The sequence below is a fragment of the Limanda limanda genome, chromosome 7 (genome assembly GCF_963576545.1).
Source record: "Limanda limanda chromosome 7, fLimLim1.1, whole genome shotgun sequence".
In the NCBI taxonomy this organism is placed as follows: domain Eukaryota; kingdom Metazoa; phylum Chordata; class Actinopteri; order Pleuronectiformes; family Pleuronectidae; genus Limanda; species Limanda limanda.
The window spans coordinates 24970862-24996031 of NC_083642.1; the positions used below are offsets into that span (position 1 = coordinate 24970862).

Sequence of the window (25170 nt, forward strand, 5' to 3'; positions counted from 1 at the left end):
TTCATTGCTTTATGGTCTTTATTGTATTCATATTTCTTTTACCACATATACAGTTTGACACAGTACACTTTGTGACATCATCAGACAGTGATCCAGGATAACAGGGTCTTTTAATCATAGAAGCAGAATCAGTATTTGGCAAGGTGATTCTACTTCTATTTTTTTCTGATACTGAAACACGACAGAGGAGAGATGCCATATGTAAAAAACATTTCAAATTCCTTTTGAGTCCAAGGAATCAAACACCTTACTCCAAAGATTCGAAACATACATTGTAATTGGACCTGTGGGTGGTGCTATAGATCTATATAGTCAGGGGGCCAAATGTGTGGATGAATGAGACAAAAGTTTTGATCTTGGCTCCAAAGCGTTCACAGTTTAAACCCTCTCTGATATGGGGGCCATTTGGGCTCTTGAGGCTAGGGCACAGTTTCCAGTTGAGGAGTAAGTCAACCAAAGCCCTGAGAGAAAAAAGCTCTACCTGTTCCTTCAAAGCCAAACCTGAGTTAGCCCGTCTCTAACTCTGCTATAGCCCTGAGATTTGGCCTGCGCATTAGGCCATGTATCACATATGAAGGGGAATCTTGGTTTGATCTAGTGTGTGTGTGTGTGTGTGTAACACTGCATGCTGCAATTAATTACTGATCTCACTGCTTACAGTTTTTCCAGCTAGCGTCAAAGAGCACTACAGTGTTCAGTATTATTTATTAAAGAAATAATCATAGCATAAATATGCTCTTTAAAAAGTGTAACATGGAATTAGGCTCATTGGGAAAATGCTTGGCAATATTCATTTGTTCGTCACTTTGTTATAGGAAAAGTGACGTAAAATAAAATTTCATTTGGAAAAGTATTTTTCTTCCTCTGAAAAAAGTTATTACTTAAGAGTTCAATTTGATCAATTTCCTTAGTTATTTCATAATTTTTGGGCCAAATATATTTAGTAATAATTCATAATGTCTTACCCATTTACTTTAACTCTTTAGGCCTCGTCTTTCTGGATCACATTTTTTGAATATAAATACACCATGAGTTGAAACCTAGCAGGTCTTTTGAAATGAAATGAATGTGAATATTAAGATAAGAATAAGATGTGAAGGCACTCCTAGACACAGGCCCTGGATCAGTTTTGCTATTCAAAAAGCAAACATTATAGGCAGAGCTGATCTCAGACCTGCCACTAGGGGGCAGCTTAAGTCTTTTCTTGTTTCTGTCTTATCATGGTAAGTACTCTTAAAAGTCAGTCTGGTGAAATCACTGGTGATGTCACATCCCTGATTCTCTCAAAATTGCAAAAACCTGGTGAACGAAAGTCAGACCAGAACCTAAAAAGGACCAAAACCAGCTGGAAAACAAGACACACTGGACGTACAGTAACACGGCACCGAGACTAGTGGCACTATGAGATGGCAGAGACGCAAATATTATACATTATATAAAATGAATCAAGACTTCATCGTTAACAGTGTAATCATCATCATCATCATCCTCTCCTGTCTGTCAGTCCACTGGTCTGAAAAGCGTCCGTCCTCTGAGGCCGAATCCTACTTTTTTCGCAGCGGGTGCAGCTTGGGGAAGTGAGGAAGAGGAGGATGAAGAGGGAGCTGGGGCAGCAGGGGTGGCGAGGGCTGACGTCTGAACAGTAGGCTGGCGTAACAGAAGCTCTTTGAACACGGAGTTCATCTGACGGTTGATCATGTCCTGAGGGAGTAAGAGAGGAGAGACATGGTAGATGATGAGAAAAGTGGCCTCGGTGACCCCCCCATCAGTAAAGGCCGACTCTGATGACACCTCACCACTGCACATGGGAGCTGTCCCATCCAGGTGTGGGCGTCTCAACGGCACAAGATGCTGCGTGGACTCGAGCTCGTCCAGAAGCTAAGAGGTGCATCAGGTGACTGTGGCCAGATTATTATGACATGTTCCTGGAAGGTTTATGCACTGTGACAGGAGGGTACTGTCACATTTATAGTACTCGTATATCTTGTCCTGACGTTCAGGTGTGTTCTCAAAATCAGTACGTTGAAGCACAGGGATTAAATAAACTGTGTGATAATGCAATGAGCCAAGATGACTTGTTAAATTTGTACCTTTAAATACTAAAATACCGGGCTTATATAAAAAGGGAAAATTGCTATGTCAGACTTCAGAATACAGACTCTGAGTCAATGAGCAGCACTGTAACACATTTCAGAATCACTTCTCCACCTTTCACACATGATCAACGCAGCAGGAGATTGTTGACAGACGCGCTGACAACACGGAAATCTCTGGGGAGTTCAGGTGGTGGGTGGTGCAGCAGACAGGATGAAAAATGGTAATGTAGGTTTTTTCTCCACCAAAATCTCTCTTGACATCTTCGTTTGGATCGTCTTCTACATGTATGACACCTCTTTTTCATCCTTCTTGTATAGTTTCTTTTTTTCCTCTGTTCCCTGTTTGAAACTTAATCACCCATTTACAAACAGTGAATCCCGTGGAGGATCTGCAAACTATGGGACTGGCAGGAGGCTGAACATTTGCGTTCCCTCAGCCCTTCAGAGGAATGTCAGGAGGATCTCCAGAGCTCAGTGCATGTCTGAAAGCAGCTATTGTTAGAGATAGAAGCTATTAGAGCAAGCATTTGAAGAGCAAACTTGTTGGGTGCCTTCAAACGCCATCAACACACCCACTCATCAGCAGTGAATCCTCCGCAGGATCTCCTGCTGTCTTCTCACATCGGCTCATTCGGACATTCTCCGGAGTTCTTATTAGGGGGTTGGCCGGAGAAACTCAGGAGAAAGTCCGAAGCCTCACAGTTAGACATTTGCACATGCAGCCCCTCCGGATAATGTCAGGAGATTAGCTGGAGTTCAATGTGTGTCTGAAAGTAAATTAAGTTTATAACGTTATCAAAACATAGTCTGTTCTAAGAAGCAGATTTACTGAAAAAAGTAAATCTGTCTTTCTTTTCTCCAGATCATTCCGTGTTCTAGGTTGAAGGGCCTGGTCTTTTATTCAGTTTTTAGAAAATTAGTAAACCTGCTTGTAAGAACACAACCTTAATCATTTACTAAAAAACTAGAGCTCCACTTTAACCTGAGGACTCACAGATGCAATATGAGGACCAGAAGGTCTGTCATAAATGATTTAATGTGTTGAGCTGCTGACCTTGTCAACTGCTGTTCTTTCTGCCTGAACAAACGGGGGTTTGTCTGTGGGTCGGAAGCCGCCCTGTCTCACTGTGTCCAAAGTGTGTCTTCTCTCCTGGGACCTGATAAACAATCAGAGAGAGAAAAAGAGGTGAAACAGACCAAACGGTTTTAGCTAAGTGACAGATGGAGCTTGATGTTGAGTTCATAGGGTAACCATAACCATCTAATTTCAATTTTTAAAAGATATTTTGAGGCATTTCTGCCTTTATAGATGGGGCAGAATAAGCATGGAAATGGGAGAGAAATGATAAATAGGGGAAGACATGCACCAAAGGACTGCAGATTTGAGTTGAACTCAAGTCCCTGTACAAATTAATGTAATGTTAATGTATTCCTAACATCTCACTTGAATAGCCTCCTGTGGTGTGTTGCTAAATACATACACTTCCTTGCTTCACACATGCTTAAGATGGGAGTGGGATCATGGCAAAATGCCTTAATTTCAATCAATAAAATAAATGCACTCCAGGCTCAGATAACTGAAATTATTACCCTGTCACAATCACATGGGCGCTGACTAATGGCAACACTCAATACTGATGCTTGCTGAGCTGGTGTGTTTGTATGAGCTTTCATCAGCTGGGGTCTATAGTCTGCGATTTTCAATATCAAACCTTAAAATATGAGATTGTTTTGGACACTTATGGGGGCAATGAAAACAAGCTTTGACACAGCAGTGATAAATTATCACCTTATAAAGGCAGATATACAGTATGATGAGCAGTTGCCTATTTACACATCCAGCAGTTACAGACAAACAGTCTTATATTCTCTGCACTTGAGGGAAATATCTGTCCATTTAGCTGCTCCAATTTGTCTAGTCTCCCGGTTACGTCGTTCTTTTTTCACGTCAAACACAAGGTTGTGAGAGCAGTGAGAGTGATTGTGCCAATAGTATTTTCATATGTAACACAGCACATGCATTGTGAATGAGAGTCTTACACTGGCAGGTGTCGTGTGGCGGGAGAGGTTGGAGCCTTACGACTGGGACTCCCATCACTCCCTCTCTGTCTTCCAGGTAACGAAGCACTGTCGCTGTTCACTCGCATCCTGTCAGGACACACACACAAAAACCATGTAGGTTTGCGTTGCATAACTAATTTGTGTGTCTGTGTGTTTAGCTGTGTGCAGTAATGTGGAGGTGCACGGTGTTTCTGTCTGAATGGGTAGATTTCACTGTCTGCATCTGTTGCCCACACGTGTTTGCTGATATGAGGACATTCATGCATCGCAGTGTGCAGTTCTGTGTGTGTGTGTGTGTGTGTGTGTGTGTGTGTACCGAGTAGTGTTTTCCGTCTGTGTATCTTCCACTGACAGGTTTCCAGTGCTGCCTCCTCCCCTCCCTCCTCCCCCATCTTCTCTTTTCCCGCGCTCCGACCTGAGGGAGGACAAGAAGAGAGAAATGTGCTGAGCTTCATTTGAGAACGTACAACCAGAACAAGTTTGAATATGGGATGAAGATGATTTGTGATAAACAAAATGAGGCAGGAATACAAAGTGGGTGGACAAACTCTGTACAAGTCAACACAACACCTCTACAAAACTACAACCTCAGTAAAACTGTTAACGCCATGGCTTATGGCTGTTTTAAAGTGAGATATGATAAGATGCTATTTTAAAAAAACGTTATACAATAAGACACTATTTTGTCAATCTTCTTTTTTATGTGTGTGTGTACTTTATATGCACCACTAAATACTATGGCCAGAAAATGTCGAATTACTTTTCTCTGATTCGTTTAACAACAGGTCACATGTCATTGACTCCCCCAGGTACCATACCTTTTGAATGGGATTTGTTTGGCTTCTGACTGCACCCAACCAGTTTGCTATTCCAATGCTAGCTCCTATAGCTGCTATTTCTAACTGGGTGAGTTCCCTGACAAACAGGAGTTCCTTTGAAATAAATGATATGTAAAGCTTATTTCTAACATTTCTACATTTCAGGTAATTGGATTTAAGGTAAAGTGGAAGATTGACATTTTAGTCGATGCATTCCTTCACTTTGTTCCTGAGAGCTAGATAAGAAGATTGATGTCACTCACACACATGTAGGCTCAAAAGGAAGCTGCAGCAAGCAGTGGGATCATTCTATTTTAACTTAGCATAAAAACAAAGGGGAAAAAAGGTCGGAAGGTAAAAGAAAACTACCCACCAGCACATCTTGATCTCAATAATTAAATCATTGTGACGTGCTTATCACTGGAACATGACCACATCACTCCTGTGTCTGCCTCCCAATGGCTCCCTGTTCAATTTCATATCGATTTCTATTGCTTACTTTTAAGGCCTTAAATGTCCTTGCACCTAATCCTGCTACCTCTCGACTGCTGAGATCCACGGATGGAGCTCTATGGTGACCCCCAGGTCTCACCTTCAGAGCCCCCACAATATGGGATTTTCTCCCCAATTGAACTTAGACAGACTAATTCTCTAGCTTCTTTGAAATCCATATGTATTGTATTGCATTGTTATAGTTGTTCTCATTGTGTCTTCAATGTAAAGCACTTAATAACATTGTTAAGGCAAGTGCTACATAAATTAAGTTTATTATTATAATTATTATTAGTCTTCAAAACCAGTAAAATCAAAATCAATCCGTATTGATACAGGAAGCCAGTGGAAAGATGCCAAACCGGAGTAATGTGATCTCTTTTCCTTTCTCTCGTTAAAACCCTGGCTGCTCAGTTTTGTAGAAGTTGGAGACGACCTATGGATTTTTGTATGTAATCCTGAATAAAGTGCAGTAGTCCAGGCGAGTATACCGGTCAACTTTTTGTCATCTTCCAGAGAAAGGCAATCTTTGTGACATTGTTTATGCGTTTACTAATAATCTTTTGCCTCTGATCATCAGTACTACCAAGTATAAGAATTTAAGTTTTTTTTCATGCTGGAGAGGCATCCACGCCCCTTATTATCATCCTTTTTTTGAATGCATATGGATGCGATCTGGCCCTCAACAAATGCAGCAAGCTCTGACATCATGTGTTAAACTGGAACAGGAGGTTCATGATCAGTTTAAAGTAGAATAAAGTCATCAGGGAAGACCATTGCTCTGATTGAATGCCCGGCGCATGCGGAGAGGTCACTCACCCTTCCAGCATGCTGATGTACTTGTGAGGGATGAGACCCTTAACCCCTCCCACTTCGCCTCTCCACCAATCACTTGAGGCCTTGCTGTGAAGGATGAGAAGGTCTCCCTGCTTGAATGTCAGCTCTGCTGGAGATCTCGCCGCATAGTCGAACATAGCCACTGCCTCCCACTCTGCACACATACACACACACGCACACACACACGCACACACACACACACACACACACACACACACACAGACACACACACACAGACACACACAACACAATTGTCAAAATGTATCTTTTCAAATACAATCTTAATGATCCATGTAATCAGAATGGACTTAAAGCGATTATTCATAGATTGTGGGTCAGTGGTTAAGGTTAAGCTTATGATAATGTCCTATAAAAGTCCTCAAATGTGAACCGTGACCTCATATTTATCTGTGTGTGTGTGTGTGTGTGTGTGTGTGTGTGTGTGTGTGTGTGTGTGTGTGTGTGTGTGTGTGTGTGTGTGTCGACATGTGTGTGCACTCACCATCCTCACTGGGCAGATGCTCGGTCTCTCCGTCTCCCTCCTCTGTGATTGGTTCACTGTAGAGAAGCAAAAAAAATTGAGTCGGTGGTCAAGTACACTTCCTCTTCTGGTTGACACACGCCAACTGTCATAATGCAACAGTCTTTCTTCCTAAATCACGATCCCTCACTCGGCTTCTGCTATTTCACAAAAGACTAAATACCATGTAACACCATGAGATGTCTCAGATGACCCTAACACCTCAGTGTTCTACAGAAAACAAGAGGCCAAATCACAGATAATTCTCTGTCAAATATTTAGTTTATTATAATATGTTCACAAAGAGAAGGTTTTATCGAATTCACCAAAAAGCTGAATTTGAGTTGTTGTTGGGTTTACATGGACGTTGATAATTCTAGAAGCTTGTGCGCAATTAAATGAGCAATCAGCTTAATAGTATTAAGCAGTTTTTAAACAAAGCATTGCAAGCTGCACAGAAACGCTGTTTGTCTGGCATGAAATTCTGTTTCAAGAGGATAAGCCAAAAAAAACGGGCAAACATGCACGGAACCAACTCTACTGTTCAACTCTAACATGATCAACACATCTCTGGAGCAATGTGAGGCTGTTGCTCAGTCATTCAAAGACTACAAGTCATCCAAGGACAGACATCCGTCAGGGCATTGATGATATTATGTTTAAATATAAATGAGGGAGGCAAGTTTCATCACATACTGTGAGTAAGAGTAATCAACCCTTAAATACACAATTTTACAGAAATCCTCTTAATTGACAACATTTTGTAAAATGTTGTAGGACAAGTTAAAATATTGTTAACACATTTTAGTATTTACAAATTCCAAATTAATAAATAATAAATTATGATCATTTAAGATCAGTCAATAATTACTTTTAATCCACTACCTGCTGATACTAAATTACTGTAAACTAGCTGGTTAGTATTATCCTACTAGTTAAAAATGGTTTGGCTAACGTGCGTGTGCTGATGTTACACAAGGGGAGATAGGGCTAGATGTCACTCTCTGTCCAAAGGCCATACGAAATAGAGAGCAACAGAGGACAACTCTAATCTTTAGAGGTGGAGGCCTTTTCCTCTCCAGAATCTCCTGAGGTGGGCATTCGTGAGGTGGAGGACCATGATGTCCTGAGCCCCACCTGGTCAAGGCATTGGCTACAGGCCCAGTTTCTCCCAAAGCCCATGTAGAACTTTGTAGCTCTCAAATAAAATATCCAACAAATCAAGACCGACACACTGCCCTCCTGTCCTCTCTGTCCTAACAGGTGTGTGTCTGGGCACTGCAGTAGCCTGAGAGAAAGTGTGTTCTATACGGATGTCCAAAGGTAATGCACTGCTAGTGGAATGTGACCAGTTTGCTGATAACACCATTTCCAGTCTGATGATAATTGATATTACTACTCATCCACAATCTGTTCAGTCGGAAAGCTGCTTGCAGATCAGCCTTCAACAAAATACAATAACAATAGCCAGGTTTAAACCAGTAGAGGGCAATCCCTCTGCATATTTACCTCGCAAAGTGTAAACACTTTGCACTACAAGTATTGGAATTGGAATTGGACCTGAACCAAAAAACAACATTAGGATGGTTTTCTTCTGTTTTAGGGTTTGAGTGAGCTAGCTACCTAACTGAAGCTATCATTTATTATACAACTACTTTTCCTCAAATGACTGGCAGTCAGGAAAACAATTAAATAAATGAATAAGAATATTATAGCAAGTCAGAGGAAAATCTAAAGTTTTACATATTTCTTTGACACTTCCTTTATTAGTTGAACATTCAATATTTCCTGAGTTTTTAACTCATACTTGCAACGTACAGTATATTGTTAACAGCATGTAATCACATTAAAACGTTTTTAAAAATGTAACATTTTACGTCAGTGACCACTCTTCTCTCACCAGTACTCCTGCTCCAGAGTCATGTGCTTCTCGTAGACGGGACCCGGCAGCTCCGATTGGCCAGGGAAGATGATGTCATGTAGCAGGATCATGGTTTTGACGAGGTCATTAACCTGTGGCTGCCTAGCAACAGCGTCATCAGAATCTATCCCTCTCAGCAGGCTCGGGCCGAAGCACACTGCCAGGTTGTAGGGCTGCATCATGTTCTCGTCACTGTACTGAGACACACTGGGGAAAACAGGTGCACGATTTACTCGTCAATCTTAGTCTGGGAGTAAACTTTTATGACCAGGGATGGGAATATCGCACACTGTGTTATGTCGTAGCTTACTGATTGAGGAAAGCAAAAAGGTAGCGCATCACCACGGGGAGAGGCCGTGGGTAGGTGGAGACAATCGCTTTAATCTGGGCAGCTTTCTCTGCATCGTCCTCAATTTCTGATCATGTTAGAGAGGAAAGAGAAAAGGAGTAAGATGACTAGTAAAAAAAGGAGGAGATTTGAGAAAGACAGAGATAAGAACAGAAATCAAACAAGATGATGAGATGCACCAGGAAGGAGAGTCAAAGTTGCAGCACCTTGCATCAACAGCCCATGCAGCCTGTTTGTAGCGGAGGATTTCCACTGTCGCTGCACAAAGCTCCATTAAAATGAGATTTACTCATATGCAAATGAATTTACCCACATCTTACTGTACACAAGGGCGAGCACCAAGAAGTAAGACAAGTTCTAGGAATAACAAAGGAACTGAGAGCAGACATGAAAACCCAAGTGAAAGCGATGCATGAAGTGAAGACAGAGACTAACATATGCAGAAGTTACATAAGGGGGGGGGGGGGGCTCTTACGGACACACTCCAGCAGCTGAAGGTAGCTGCCATACGGGAAGAGAGGAGGCTCCAGACCCCTGAAGTAAAGCTTCAGCACACCAGCCACGGAATCCATGTCACACTCACTGTCTGACAGAGGATCCTCTCCTACAGGGAGTTAGAACACACGTGATGAATTTGCAATTTTGCCAAAACTGACTTACATACTAACATATGGTAAAAAGTTCCTTTTTATAATAATAATAATAATAATAATAATAATAGTTTTCATAAATTGTATTTATACCTGAGGACACCTTACAATAAATCATAAATAAATAGATAAAGAAGTACAGTAAAACCAAGCAGATTAGCAGATGCACATATATGGATGCAACATAACACAAGACTAGTTAAACTGTAAAGATCAAGGTTAAAAATCAGGTTTATGGTATGTGAAGACTGGGGTGAAGTACAACCAAAGGTGTGAGGGATATATACACATATATATATATATATAATGTACAATTTTTGTATTATTCAATTCTATTCTATATTTTGTATAGTTTTGATCTTATACGAATCAGTCAAGATGTAATTGAAGTGTGGATTTTCAGCTTTAATACAAGAGCTTTAACAAAGATATCACTTCAACTGTTCAAGTCATTATAATAAAAAGTCCTTTTTTCAGAGGATCAAAAGTAATTGGACAAACTAACATAATTATAAATACAAAGAATATTTGTAATACTTTGTAGAAAATCATTTGCAGCCAATGACCCTAACCCTCCAATTCACATCTTCACTGTATGAAAAACAGATACATAAGGTAAAATCACTTACCTCTCTCAAATGAGTCTCTAATGAGGTTAACCTCCCTCTGTGACCCAGGAACTCTGAATATTCCTTCATGGTGGAGGCCTGACACACACACACACACACACACACACACACACACACACACACACACACACACACACACACACACACACACACACACACACACACACACACACACACACACACACACACACACACACACACACACACACACACACACACACACACACACACACACACACACACACACACACACACACTTAGATTATGTTAAATGTCAATAGAAGCCTCATACATAAACAATCCACCCACACGTTCTTCGGGTCCAAATCTCTCTCTGAGCTCGGCTTAGTGCTACATTATAGAAACTGACTCACCGTGAAGGTTAATGAAACGGATGCAGCTTTCAACCACCACAGGAATCTGCTGCCCAGTGCTCTGGAGAGGGAGAGATGATTGGAGGATAGACGAGTGTTGGAGGGAGAGCGGTGATAGAGACACAAAGAAAGGTGAAGAAAAGGTTGTCATACAGCAGAAAATAGTGTGTAAATGAAGATGTGTGGGTGTGGGAAACCGAAAATAAACTGAATTTGTTAACAGGGGAATAACACAGAGCTGTTCAAAATGTTAATGTTTTTTGGTTGATCAATGTGCCAGAGAAAAGTCACAAGAACAACTGAAAATACATTTAACCCTGCGTTTTACATTGTGCTGCTGGACGTACTGCTCATCTCAGATTAAGATTATATATCACCTCTGTCAGATGCTCAGCTGTGCAACTTGTTGAGGCCAGAATGTGCGACATGAAGAGTTACATAACAATGACTGGACAGTGTCAGTTAAACTACTTGATTTACTACTTGATAGATTTTTAACTGTTAAATCCCTTCAAGGTGCAAGAGCTACCAATTTCCCAGTAAAAAAGCTATGGCCCTGGTTACTGGCAGCACCTTGGCCTGCAGGGGTTCAGTACCTGTGTCCGAGACATTCTCCTCCTTCGTCTGCACCAAGCCAAGCACAGCAGAGTTGAGACAGAGAAAAAAGCAGAGATTATAAAAAAGGAGGAGTGAGAAACGAGGGGGAATAAAGATTTAGAAGCAGTGGGAAGAAGAGGAGCACATTAGCACAGACAGACAGACACCACACTCAATAGAGGAGTCGAGAGAGGAGGCAGCAAAGAGGCCAGTTCAGTTTTAATCCCTTTCACAAGAGGGGGAGAGATAAAAAAAGAAGGGAATGGACTGAAAGGAGAGAAAGCCAGCAATAAGCTGTAAGCATGACCATACACATGAAAGCAGCAGTGAGAACTCTGGGGGGGGGATGTGTGCCCCCATTCTACTATATCAGAGTGGAAGGATTTTCTAAACAATTTCCTTTGGAGGCTTGAACGTCAGTGCAGCACAGTGCAGCGAGCAAATCAAGAGGCTGCGTTCCTTTTCATTATTATTATCATGTGCATGTGTATGTGAGAGAGAGTTACCTGTATGTAGGAGAGTATGTCTGTGGTGAAGAGTGTGTGGCAGAATTGGGAAACAGGTCTGGACTTCCAAACGCGCATTGACCGAGCGCATTGCATTCTGGGAAATATAATAATAAATCAATTGCATGATGCCATTTCACATGTGGGTATTTTTACTTTAGATCTTCTGATTTTGCCTAATTGCTATGATGATTTACAATTTCAGTATTTTAACCCTCCCCCACAAAGTATCGCCTTCCTCTTCAGCTTGTCCTCTCTGCTTTCTCCATGTCTCCACACCTCTCTCAGTCACTGTCAAATGTGTCAGTACTTTGCTTACCTGGAAGGGTCACTGTCCACAGCCTCCGCTGGTGGAAGGAGACAGAAATACAAATGAAATAGTTTTGTTTGGTGGAGGGACTTGGTGCAAGGAATGTGCAAAAAGTTTAAAAGGAGAACTTCACAGATTTTTCACGTTGTTAATGTGCGCTGCCCCTTCTCCCTCATGTGTTTAATCTGTCTGTTGAGATGTCAACCAGGATGAGTGGAAGCTCACAGCTGATTGGACACCGCCTAGAGACCCAGTCCCTGTCCTGCCTGCTGTCAGACCTGATCTATGCAGCTCGCCAGCGGGCTTAGAGGGAGATATTTGTTAACTAATTTTTGATCATGTACTTCATGAAACAAAAGTGTGAAAATCAATTTAGGGACTGGTCCAGGTTTAGTTGTATTGTTGATATCACTCTCACTTAGTTTTTTGTAGATAGGTTTTTGTTTTCACTAGTTTTTTTGTTTTTAGGTATCTGCTTTTTGTCCACTTTTTGTGATATATTTATTTATTTCTTTGAACAGCATCCACGCACCCTGTCCCCCTGCTTTGGTTAAAGCATCCGTTTGTATTGAATTACTCCAACCTTCATAATAAATTACCTTTAATTTGACCAATAACCACTAGTTTATGTTGCTTTCAACCCATCATGAGCAAGGGTTAGGGTTAGTTTCATGTGTGTCACGACCACAAATGAAAACTCTGTGTGCAGCTCTTGGGGGCTACCACTGCATACCTGACTTAAAAAATCACTATTATTATTATTATAAGTCCTAAATAAATTACTCTGTAGCCGGCTCCTTATCTCTGCTTCAGGTGCTACATTTAGACAAGGAAGAAGAATGAGTGGAAATAAATAAGTCAAAATATCTGGTTCAGCTGTATTCATTTTGATCCATTTTGATAAATGTCCCACTGAGGTTAATGTTAGATTGGTGATGTGGTCTCTTCAACTTTGGACGATAGTCAGTCTTACAAATGACATAATTTGTAAAAGTGCTCTGAATCTCTTCCCAGATTCAACCAGTGACAGTATAATGGTGCGTGTAAGCATTACAGGAAACACTCTTACCCATCCTCTGACACTACCTTTCTGTATGGCATCTTGTAGAATATCATGTTTGGCTTGAAGTTTGGAGGTCAAAGAACTGCTGGTGAGGAACTCCTTCACTTTCTAAGATAAAAAAACACACAACAACATACATTGCTGTATATATTAAGTAAATCAATAACAACTGGATCCCTGTGCGGGGGGAGAAGCTCCTGAGACATTCAAATTCTCCTTAGGAAACCTGGAACAATTACATCATCTCACTATGACTAAAAGCATAATAATAAAGATAATTTGTAAACAGTTAAAGAATATTTAATTCTAATTGAGAGATCCGATCAAGAGTGTTCAGCCCTACGTTCGTCTGTTCAAATCGGGCAATAAAATGTGTCCTGAATGTGTCTCCTGAGACCACTTGTGGTTGGATCTCACTTCCCTGCACTATTGCTTTTGTTTCTTTTGTGTTTGTGATGACCAAATGATATTGTTTTTACCCAGTCTGAGTTTACAGATGTGTCCAATGACAAAGCTTGTCTGTGTGTCGGCATGAGGGATAGAGAGAGAGAGAAAGAGAGTGAGAAAGAGAGTGAGCGTTGCCAGGAGGGGCTGAATGTATGAATGAGCTACAGACCTACTGTGAAAAGTGATTTTACACATTTGAAAAAAAAGTGCACATATTTTGTCGGTGGCAACAAATAAATCAACAAATTGACACTAAGAAGAAGTAGGTGATCGTTCATTTGTGGTCACACCAGGAGAATGTGGTCCGAGTGATGAGATCTCAGGATGCATTTGGATGTGTTCAGACCAGTACTATGCGCTGACCTCTTCTAACTGGATCTCTCAGGATGATTGCTAATAACAGAGTCAAGTCTATATTTAGTCAATACATGTTTTGATAGAACAACTGACAGTTCATCAGACTAAGAAAGGCATTGACCAGCCTCCAGCATTAACTCACTGTAAAATAGTAGGTCTCTGTCTCCTGCTGATTGGCTCGACGCTTGGCGAGGGCAAGTTTTGGGGCTGTGCTTCCCCCGGGCGGCTCGTTTGATAGGCTGCTGGGCACATCGGGGGAGGGGTTACAGTCGCTGTCACACATGACGTCCAGCAGGGCTGTGAGCGTGGCTTTGAGTGTTTTACTGATCTGAGAAAGGGAAACAAATGTTGAAGTTGTCGATTCAGTTAATTAAGATATTTTCTCAAAGCAAGTTCTTTAAATTTTATTTAAGTGGTAATAATTCGCTGACCTCCTCTGTTTCCAAGGTAACAGCAGCGAGTCGAGACTGAAGCTGCTGGAATCTGGTCTCCAGCTCGTACCTCACCTGGCTCTCCGCACTCACCTCACACACCTGGAATGTACAAATGAAACATTTAACATCCCAAAAAAACCTTCAGGAAAAATACGGATGCTAGCAGCTTTCATTATCTGTAGCTTGTTAGCCAAAATAAATCTAACTCTGTGAGCAATTGGTTGAAAATTGCTGTTTCCAGATGACTTTTTTAAAAGGTATTTGACATGAAACATGTACTAATGTTAAAATACTGAGGCCATAGCTACATGTCCTAAGCAAAAGGTCCTCACCAGTGCTATGGAAAAAAAATTACTTCATTGTTAATATTTTCAAGTGCAGATTTCACTCTGATGTGAAGTCTTTGATGATGATAGAGAGATTTTCTCTCTTTATTCAGTGGAATGGTCTTTCAGCTTGGGAGCAGAACTTATAGATTTCTCACTCACATGTACTCTGCGTGATTACATTTCCTGTTCTCCAGCATTAACTCTTCTCATCGCCCTCATTCTGCTTCTGTGCACACATGAAATGTTTCTCTCGGATTTCTCCATTGCCCTTGAATCTTTTCTATTGCACTTGGATTTTTTTGTGCAACAACTGTGTTCTTATATGTTCTGTTTTTGCGTACTAATATATTCTGTCTACTTATATGATTACAACAGGGATCAGAGAGAAACAGCAATTCAATCTTGTCTATGTCATATACATGACAGAATTGACTATAAAGTTGATTTTTACCTGACTTTGACGATAGTAAAAGTAACCAAAACCAAATGACCGAGCATTCTGAAATTTGACGGACTTGCTGCTTGTAAAATGCAGTAACAAACCAAAATGGTGTCAATGACACGTGTTTGCCTTAACAATTGGATGCAATACCTGGTCTCCCTCGTGTGGGTGGTAGTTGAATCTGAATGGGAGACAGAAGGCGGAGTCGTGTTGCTGTAGTAACCCATCTCTGTCTCCCCCTTGGTCCAGGGACGTCACAGCGGCCTCCAACTGCTTAAGCCCCGTCTCCTCCGTCTTCTGGATGCGCCACCTGCTGGCCAGGTAGCACTTCATCACCCTCTCCACAGCCAGATGGAAACCGAGGTCGCAGCACTGCCAAGAGGGAAAAAGGAACAGGAGGATAGAAGAAAGGAGGAAAAAGAGAGATGTGCAGGCAATCATAGAGTAGTCAAAGTATAGTATAGGGAAGACGAGGATAAAGTTTTAAAAATGATGGTGTGGGAATAAAGAAGGGAGGAAGAGAGGGAGCTTTTATTTTTTGACAGGGGGTCCTTGAGAAATCAATACGGTTCCAGTCTTACAGCTGTAAAATCTCAATTCTTTCTTCAGAAAATAACAGGAAAGAACTACACAAAAGGATAACTCGCACACAATCGCATGAGTCAAATTACATGTTTCTTACATCTATGAGAGTGCTCACGTCCTGCAGGTAGTATTTGTTCATGGCTGCATTGGCTGCTGCGAGATTCAGAAGGTAATCGTTACGAGCCTTGGTACACTTCAGCTGGTTCTCCTGCACCCTGCCGTGCCTCTGCATGCACACGCACACACACACACACACACACACACACACACACACACACACACACACACACACACACACACACACACACACACACACACACACACACACACACACACACACACACACACACACACACACACACACACACACACACACACACATATGTATGTCAGGTAGGAGAAGATGACATACACTCAACCATGTGTTGATTTAATACAACAAATTACAATATCATGTGCTCAAGGCATTCACATATTCATTAACATGTGTAAATAGGAGGCGTTTTCACTATTTCAAAGTTTATCCACCTAAACACACTCCAACAAAGCAACAACAGGAAATGGTTGGTTATTCTTCGAAAAACTGACTTCCTGTCACCTACTCTTTTTCACACCCACAAACGTGACCTTACCTTCTCCATTAATCTCTCCATCTTCTTGACGGAGCTCCGCCTCTGTCCCCCGTATTGGCTGGGGCCAAGCTCAGCCGACTTGCCTGTGTGTCTCTCCTCCAATCGCTCGGCTTCTTTCAGCTTCCCCTCAGCTATCAGACAGTCGATGTGGTACAGGTTATACGTCTTCGTAGCCTTTCATCAGCACACGGGTGACAGATAGCACAAACTCCACGTTAGCATTACTGTCACAGCATTAAATATTACATTTTGCTAAGTAGAGGACAGTCAAATAAAGCTCTCACCGTCTGGAGTTCAGTCGTGACCTTTAGCAACTCATCCTGCATCTGGATTCCCACTTCTTTGCTCTGACATTTACAAAAGTAAATGTTAGTCATTTTAAGAAAATAGTTTGACATTTTTGACAAATACCTTTGTGAGAAGATTGACATCCCTGCAGGGTTTTTCCTGCTGAATTGCGAGGCGGCTGTCTCAGTCAAATTTTGTGCCACCTCCGCCTCCCAACAATATTCTAGTACAGAGGAAACTGCTTATAATGATAATGTTTTACCCCGGTCAGATCTGTCACTACAAGCAGTTAATTACTGTAAACGAATTGTGTAGCTTCTATATGAAATTCCCAGAACTGAGGGAAAGGTATCAGCACCCACCCACCCACCCACCCACCCACCCACACACACACACACACACACACACACACACACACACACACACACACACACACACACACACACACACACACACACACACACACACACACACACACACACAGACTCCACTGCTCTCTCTCTCTCTCTCTCTCTGACTTTTACTTTGTTTTGCTACTTTTAAAGAAGAGTTTCTTGTATAAAACTTATAATAATACACATTATCATTTGTATAACTACTTTAAATGATTATACAGCACTACTTTCATGCTCATACTAAACCATTCAGTTTTCTGCCAACTGAGATTTTAGAGAAACTACTAAAAGGCTGTAGCTTATTGGCGTCAGGCCCAACCACACATCTAAAATTATTGCAGAGGCAAAATCAAAATTCGGCTCACTCTTCTTCTTTGTGAAGCTTTAGACAGTCAGTGCTGACAACCAGTCGTTTGAGCAAGATGATTGTGTGTACTCTTTTAAAATGAATGAGACAGCAACTGCCGCTGTGGCACCAAGGACAGTTAACAGCACAAATACATGATTTAAATGAAGAGTTTCATCTTGTTCAGTATGTGTCGACTTAAAGAGCTTGATTGGTGAGTGTGTTCATCTTTCAAGGTTGCCAACTAACAACTGGATTCATATAACCGTTGTGCTGTATCAGAAAATCTGGCAGCTCTGAAATCTTTATAAAATGATGAGTGTCATAAAGACTTCATACAAAAGATACTGACTGTTCTCAGAAATCAAACTGAAATAGTACAATATAATAGTACAGACACTATGGGTCAAAGTTCAACTTATTTCTTTGACATTTACATCTCACATACATTCTGGTATCTTCTGTCCCTCAATAATTTGTCAGTTGCAGCAGATTTGTCTACCTGATACAGACAATTGGTACTTTGTTTTTTTATACAGACAATTCAACTTTATTTATCAATCAATAGTTTATTTAACTGAACCATTTTGAGATGGAGTTTGGTAATAGACTGTATATGACATGACAGCTCCAAAAAGAGAAGCCAAATCATCTCAATCGCCACCTGGTGGCTGGCTGCAGTATAGGTCATAAAGCCCAGCAACTCCATGTTGGCAGATGGGACAAGGCCCAAACTAATGGGGCATTCACACCACATGCACAGCAAATGTTTGCGTCATGTTACTTGCACGATTCACGCCACAGGATCATTTGTGTTTACTTGCATCAGCAACGCAAGTGTCGTTGTGTGTATCTGTGGAGTTGTGTATGGATGACTGCCGTTTCTACCTGAGGCTGACCAGTAGCATCTGGCAAATGATTCGTTCGATTTCAAATATTTCAGCCCGGCACCACAGACAGGGAATTTGTGTCTTTCCACAATATTGTATGGAATCTCATTGTGTTGCGTTTGGTGTGAACACAGCATAAAAAAGTCAAAGTCAGATAAATTAACCTTAAAGATGGTTTCTGTCATTTTCTTATTATACTGACATATGTTCGATGCTTATACCGCATCAGAAAGACAGTGATGAAAGAAGAAGATAATATCATATATTAAACTCACAGAGAGCAGAATGAAAGCGAGAAGGCTCTGACTAACGATTTGAATCTTTTGCTGTCAGGGGGCAGGTCTACTGAGACGCTACTGTTGTTGTCACTCTGAATCAGAAAATATGCTGCTTTGAGCTTCAACAACAGTTGTGCCACATCTGCATATCTCAGCACTGAACACAGTCAGTGATGTTACAAAGGGAGGATGACAGGAGGATGTGATCCGAGGATAGCAATGACAAGAAGTGTGTATGCATTATACACACTTACTGTACACACACATTGAAGTTACCAGCAAAACTCTCCCCATTGTACTATCTCTGTGTTAGTGTGTGTTTCTGCATCCATGTGTCTTAACACACTCACACACACACACACACACACACACACACACACACACACACTCACCCTCTTGTGCAGACGGTGTGTGTCCTCTGTACTGTGTGCCAGTCTCTGTGTGAGTGTGTTGCAGCAGGTGTCACCCAGGGCTGCATGTTCCCGACTCTCCAGACGAGTCTGAGTCAGCAAAACCGACCAGACCTGACACACAGACTGACCCCACTGCTCCTTCCTGGAGAACAAAACAAACACCCTCACTGAGACACGGCAACACTTCACAATCTTGCGAGAGAGAGAGAGAGAGGGGAAAAATGTTTACTTCTTCGTCTTGTGGGTGAACCTCTCTGTGAGTTTGTCGAGGGCGCGTGCATATTCGGCCTCAATGTCGCCTCGACGCCGGAGAAACTCGGAGAGGTCTGAGAGCTGCTGCTGCTTCACCTCCACCTGAGAGTCTAAAATCTTGATCTGGTCTGTCAGCTGAGCCCGGAGGTCTGAAACACACAGAGTGAGACGGACAGAGAGGAAGAGGAGAGACATTTAGGTAAATACATGTTTAAACCTGTACACGCACATGAAAACAGAGAGGGACGTTAGAACACACAAACAAAGATGGACACAGTCATCAGATGTTGTTTCTGTTTGAGGTGAACACATACTTAGTAGCTGAAGGTTTTATTATATATATATATATATAACACAGGGTCAACAGCACTATGAAAAGTGTTGAACGAGAAGGACAGGTCTGCTCAGCAATGTATTAAGAGCAACGTCACAGAGAACAGAAAGCAGGAAAAAGTGAGAAGAACATTTTAGGAAAGATAAGATAAGATAAGATAGAATTTATCAATCCAAATTACAGGACATTCTTGTGCCAGTTTGCTCCAGATTACAGTTATTTAATATTCAATGGAATACAGAGAATAAACTATTAAGTCCAACATTATGAATAAAAAAATATAAAGTGTATACAGATTATTTAAATAAGTAATAAGTAATGTTAATAAATTTAAATGAAGTAAAAGCTAAATTTAAATAATCACATACTATATTATAAAGCTATATTGGAGTATGCAAGGGTAAAACCAAAGTGAACAATGTACATGTATATGTACCTTTAATTTTTTGTACTTTTTCCAGAGGTGAGTAAACACACAGGCATGTAGCAGATATGCACAGGATTGCTTAGGAGTCTGGTGGCCCGATGATAAAAATTATATTAATTGTAATTTATCACCTTCCTCTTTTCAATGAAGGTCATTTCTCCATCCACACTTAGGGCCAGTTCCAGTAAAAGAGATTCATACAGTTTTGCAGAAGTCATCTTGCTGACAGTTTAAAGTGAAGATAAACCATCTTTTATTACTTCAATTAAATGCAGTAGAGTCTGGAAAATTGTCAAACTCTCCACTGTAAATAACCATCATCATTTGGTGCATCATAATTATATAATACATACACAGAGAATATATTACTCTCCAGACTTCACATCAATTGAAGTTGTTGGCATCCTCACAGAGCAAATGACCTTCCAGTGGTTATAATAAGCACATCTCAGCACAGTGTAATACACACTGGAATACCAAGAGGTTTTGGAAAGTGATAAAAACAGGTCTTGATACAGTTAGAAAAGAATATTCTCTACTGTTCTCCCGCTAAATGATTATAAATAATATTGTTGTCCTACTCCACTCACTCGACTTGCACTTGGGCACTCGAGCATTGAGGAAGTTAAATCACAGTCTATGGTTTAGACTCTAGTTGGAAATTCCTTTTTGAGATATATTTTGTACAACAGCAGGCTGTGCACCAACCTTCATGCAGACTTACAGTCCATAACATTGTGCACTCTTTTACAGCATCACTGATTCCTATCTTTTTTCATTTTTACAATAATCTAATTTAATATTTACACCAGTATTCACTCATAAACTGTACTTTTTAAAAAAAGGAAAAAAAAGCTTGTGCAACAGGGCCCGCAAATAATAGAGAAAGGTGAAACAGGAAGCCGGGCAGGAAGTAACAACCACAGAAGGGTTTGTAAGGAGAAAGAAAGTTGTGGCTCAGCAGATTAGGAGATCTGCACATTGCTATCATTGCAATTTAAAATCACACCATTAAAAAAGAAACAATCCGGTTCAAAGTATATTTTTAAACCATAAAAAAATTTATATTTCAATTTAAATGTAATGCTACAACATTAAAAAAGAACCAATTAGATTGTACAGTGAATGTACACATGTATATTTGAATAAAGTATACATCTAACCATTTTTTTTGGAAAGTCAGGATGTGTAGAGTGTTCACTGAGGAGCAGTTCAGTCACTCAGTAATTTAACTACACACATAGGATCCTACAACATATTTAACAATGTTATTTCTAATCACAAATTTGATTAGAAAAATCTCCCTTATTACAGGATTGAATCAAATGCAATCCATTTGTGGGAGTGATGGATTGTGTTTACAGAGTAATGTGACCGCAGTGTGTGGATTATTACCCAATGACACAAACACACATATTCTGTAAATATATTATACAACCTTATGACACAGACAAATCCTTGTAAAAACACACAAATAAAACAGTAGCGTGGCCCCACTCTACACTTTGATTTGAGAAGCTTACTACAAACACCACATTCCCAAATAACACACCGCCTTCACTTTGCTCTCTCACCTCTCTCTTTTTATTTTATTTTCTTACCCATTCTCAGCTGTCTTTTTTTTTGTTATTCCTCCCCCTCTCCTCCCCCTCCCAAACAGCTCGGACCATTCTATCTCTCCCTTCTTTACTCTTTTGCTCCGTCTCTGTGTGAGCACACTGCCCTGGGCTGACTGGATGTGAGGAGACAGCATTGCTAATACTGACTATAAATACACCCTTGTAGTACAGTACAGGGAGGCAGCCCGCCACAGCATGCACACTCCAAAACACAGCACATGATACAAACACACACACACACACAGCTGTTGTCGGTAAAAACCTTGGAATGCCAGCACTGGTCATATGTCCATACTTTGATTCAAGTCTCATTGGCTGATAAGATTTTCCGACCTATCGACAGAGGGAAACTCTTCCCATGCTGTCATCGAGCTGCAGGCAGAGGTGATTCTATCAGGTCCTGACAACGTTGACATATTTTCAGCACATATGTGAACGCACAAAAGCATTCAGAGAGAGGGAGAGAGAGAGAGTTTATGGCTGGATGACTGTGCTGAGCAACTGCACACATTCACGCATGAATGCACATGTGACATACACAGTCACAAGCGCACACACACACACACACACACACAGACACGCACACCCACACACCGAGTGACTTACCTTTCATCTGCAATTCATACTCGGGCAGACTCCCTTTCTCCCTCCTCAGCTTCACATGTGATGTCATCATCTTTGACCCCTTGACTCTCCTCTGTCACTGAGACTTTAGTTCCTGAACCCTGATTCTTCTCGTATCCCTGTGGTCCCCCCTCCTGACGCCCTTCAACCTCAGCGTCCGCTCTGGCTCTGCAGTCTTTGACCTTTCACCCCTGACCCCTTGGCCTTGCTGCTCTACAAACGCATGCAGCGCATCGGCATTAGTGTCGATCGGCTGCACTAGGCAGGGATGTCATTCGGGTCGATGTGTGTCCATGGAATCCCCTGGGTTTCTGGTATGAATCCTGATCCATCGGTGAACTGGCCTGTGCAGCAGAAAATGGAAAAACAGAGCAAATTGTAAGATAATGGTGAGAAAAGGATGCCAGGATCAGACGAAGAAAGAGCCTGAAGAAGAGGACAAATGAGGCCAGAGCAATAAGACAGAGAGGCGCGGTGACACCAGAAGGGAGATTTAATAGGAGGGACATTGAGTCGGAGGCAGAGCGCAGAATGGACAGTAAGAGGCCAGAGTGATGGGGAGGTGAGAGGGGAGCGATGAAGGATGGGGGAAGGGAAGATGAGAGGTGATGAGTAAAGGCAGTAATGAAGGACATTCAGTGCCCTGAGGTCGGGGGTCGGGGATGTATATAAAGTTAATGGTCAAATACACAAGCAAACATCTCCAATATCTTCGTTTTAAACACACAGTACAAAGCTTAATGAGATTTCTAAAGGAAAAAGGTCAGAGAGTGACAGTACGATGTAGTAAATGCTGTGGAGAACCATCACACTGACCTGAGATCTAATCTCTGTCACCACTCACAGCGTGTGGATGCATTAGCAAATACTCTCTCAGCGTGTAACCTTTACTGTTTACATATGCTAAAGGAGAACGCCACCAATTATACACAACAAAGTCAGTAAACCTGCCTTGAGAAGTATGACTCAGTGGATACTGCTCCTCCACCAAAGTGAAACAGCTGCTGGTTCAGGGCTGGTTCTGCTTTAAAGTATCAGTTTGCTTTTCACTGTGTACATCTCTGATTTCCCAACATCACTTATCCTGTCCCAATTCAATTCATGTATTCAGGACCCCTCTACAAATGAAGGGGTAGACGGGAATTATCTATGGGCTCTAATGCCTTACCAACGGAGAGAGCAAATCAACATGGTGACCGCTGCGGATAAAATGGTCATTAATGTAAGTATGAAATCTTGCCAAATAACCATGAACATTTAAAAAATTCAGCTGAATATCTTAATTTAACCCAGTAGCAAATGCTCGAAACATGCAAGTAAACAGTCTGAGTGAGAGTAATGAGTACCGCTCGATACTCCCCTGTCCTGTATACGAAGATTGAAAAAAAAACTTTGTAACTGAATCAATTTTTTCCCCCATCCCTAACTGTAATATTGTTGGTTGGCTGCTGATGACGTAGCGAGTCGAGTCCCGACTCCCTGTGCGGGGGGGACACTCTCAGCAATGGGCATGGGGTAGGGCCAAGGGAGAGGAATTGGGACAGAGCCTTAATTGCGCGGACTTCAAGAACAGAATCCTCCATGGCGGACTACAGAATCTGTTTCCAAAGTGTTGCTCCTGGCTCTGCAAACCTACACTGGCATTCAGACTGGAGATCAGAAACAAACATTTTGAACTGGGTCGGACTGGTTGATAAAATGAAAATCATAATCTTCAGTTGTACCTTGGCGTCATCAGGTGTTTCAGCCTTTTAATCACAATAACGTTTAAAAGCCGAACATGAGCGTACGCTTAGCCTAAGCCTTTAGCTAGCATACACTATGCTGTTAAATCATAACTACGTTGCAGCTCAAAACCTTTGTCCTCCTGTAAGGTAATCTTTTTTTAATCGTATGTGCTCAAGTTATCACCATGTTAGAACAAGTGCATATTTTTGTGCACACAAGCTCAAACTAGCTGAATGCACATGAAGTCAGGGCTTTTCCCACCACACAAACAAATAACTGTGATGTGAGTAAATCACATGAATATAAGTTGACTCTAAGTCCTATACCTGTATATATTTTGTATCATTATAGCAGAGGAGCTATGCACATTTCTGTATCAGTATTCCACTTAAGTTAAGACATGCTCATGTATTTGCATCATCTTATATTTTAGTCACCCTTACTCAAAACAGAAATAAGGCATAATTCATTTGAAATTGACCTAGAAGTTTAAATTATATTCACTTAAGCAGTAGACTGCACTTTGATTTACCTTAAAACATGTTATTTATCACGGAAATATAGTAACAGCATTTTGACATCTGACTTGCGACTCGTAGTTCTTAAACCTCTGCCGATGAAAGTCAGAAGAGTTTTTCTAAGAAAAAGAAGATGTCTATCATTTAGTCAGATGCTTATCCAGTTCTAGAGGCCGTGTGACTGCATACTAAGTCATATGTGCTCAGGGCTCTGCAAGCTGATAAGAAGACGCATCCATCCACGTTCCAAGCGAAATAACAGAAAGAGCTTTAGTTTCCAAAGATTTCTGAGTTCAGTCAGAGCTCAATGACAATGAGCTGAACACAAAGGGACAGTGCACAAGGTCAATGCTTCTATTGCTAGTTAGGTCACTGCTAACAATACTCTACTGGCAGTTTGTAGTGAATCAACATGAGCGACTGTCAGCCTAATTCTTTTCAAAAAGCACATTCACTGGGCAAAATAAAAATAATAAAACTGTCCATGGTTGGCATTACATGCTCATAATAAACAACTAGGGACAAAAATCCAGATATCTCAGCCTCTGCTACATTCATTTCTCAGTGGAATCCTGAAGAACTCCACCTTCAACTTTCCGAATATTTTGA

At 41.2% G+C, this 25170-nt stretch overlaps 1 protein-coding gene across 1 annotated transcript in view; it reads right to left on the minus strand.

The window, feature by feature from the left end:
- arhgap4b (Rho GTPase activating protein 4b) overlaps positions 1-25170 on the minus strand; it is a 32878-nt gene continuing 7708 nt past the window's right edge. The window contains exons 2-24 of the mRNA XM_061074549.1: positions 22298-22659; positions 19289-19460; positions 19039-19201; positions 16734-16796; positions 16450-16623; positions 15915-16043; positions 15383-15604; positions 14459-14560; positions 14170-14355; positions 13247-13331; positions 12170-12197; positions 11851-11947; positions 10748-10808; positions 10374-10451; positions 9570-9698; positions 9056-9161; positions 8725-8952; positions 6807-6862; positions 6287-6458; positions 4474-4572; positions 4137-4244; positions 3151-3253; positions 1-1701 (exon numbers count right to left, since the gene is read on the minus strand). Coding sequence (XP_060930532.1) covers positions 1501-1701; positions 3151-3253; positions 4137-4244; positions 4474-4572; positions 6287-6458; positions 6807-6862; positions 8725-8952; positions 9056-9161; positions 9570-9698; positions 10374-10451; positions 10748-10808; positions 11851-11947; positions 12170-12197; positions 13247-13331; positions 14170-14355; positions 14459-14560; positions 15383-15604; positions 15915-16043; positions 16450-16623; positions 16734-16796; positions 19039-19201; positions 19289-19460; positions 22298-22367 — 2832 coding nt within the window. The 5' untranslated portion in view covers positions 22368-22659 and the 3' untranslated portion in view covers positions 1-1500. The remainder of the gene's footprint in view (positions 1702-3150; positions 3254-4136; positions 4245-4473; positions 4573-6286; positions 6459-6806; positions 6863-8724; positions 8953-9055; positions 9162-9569; positions 9699-10373; positions 10452-10747; positions 10809-11850; positions 11948-12169; positions 12198-13246; positions 13332-14169; positions 14356-14458; positions 14561-15382; positions 15605-15914; positions 16044-16449; positions 16624-16733; positions 16797-19038; positions 19202-19288; positions 19461-22297; positions 22660-25170) is intronic.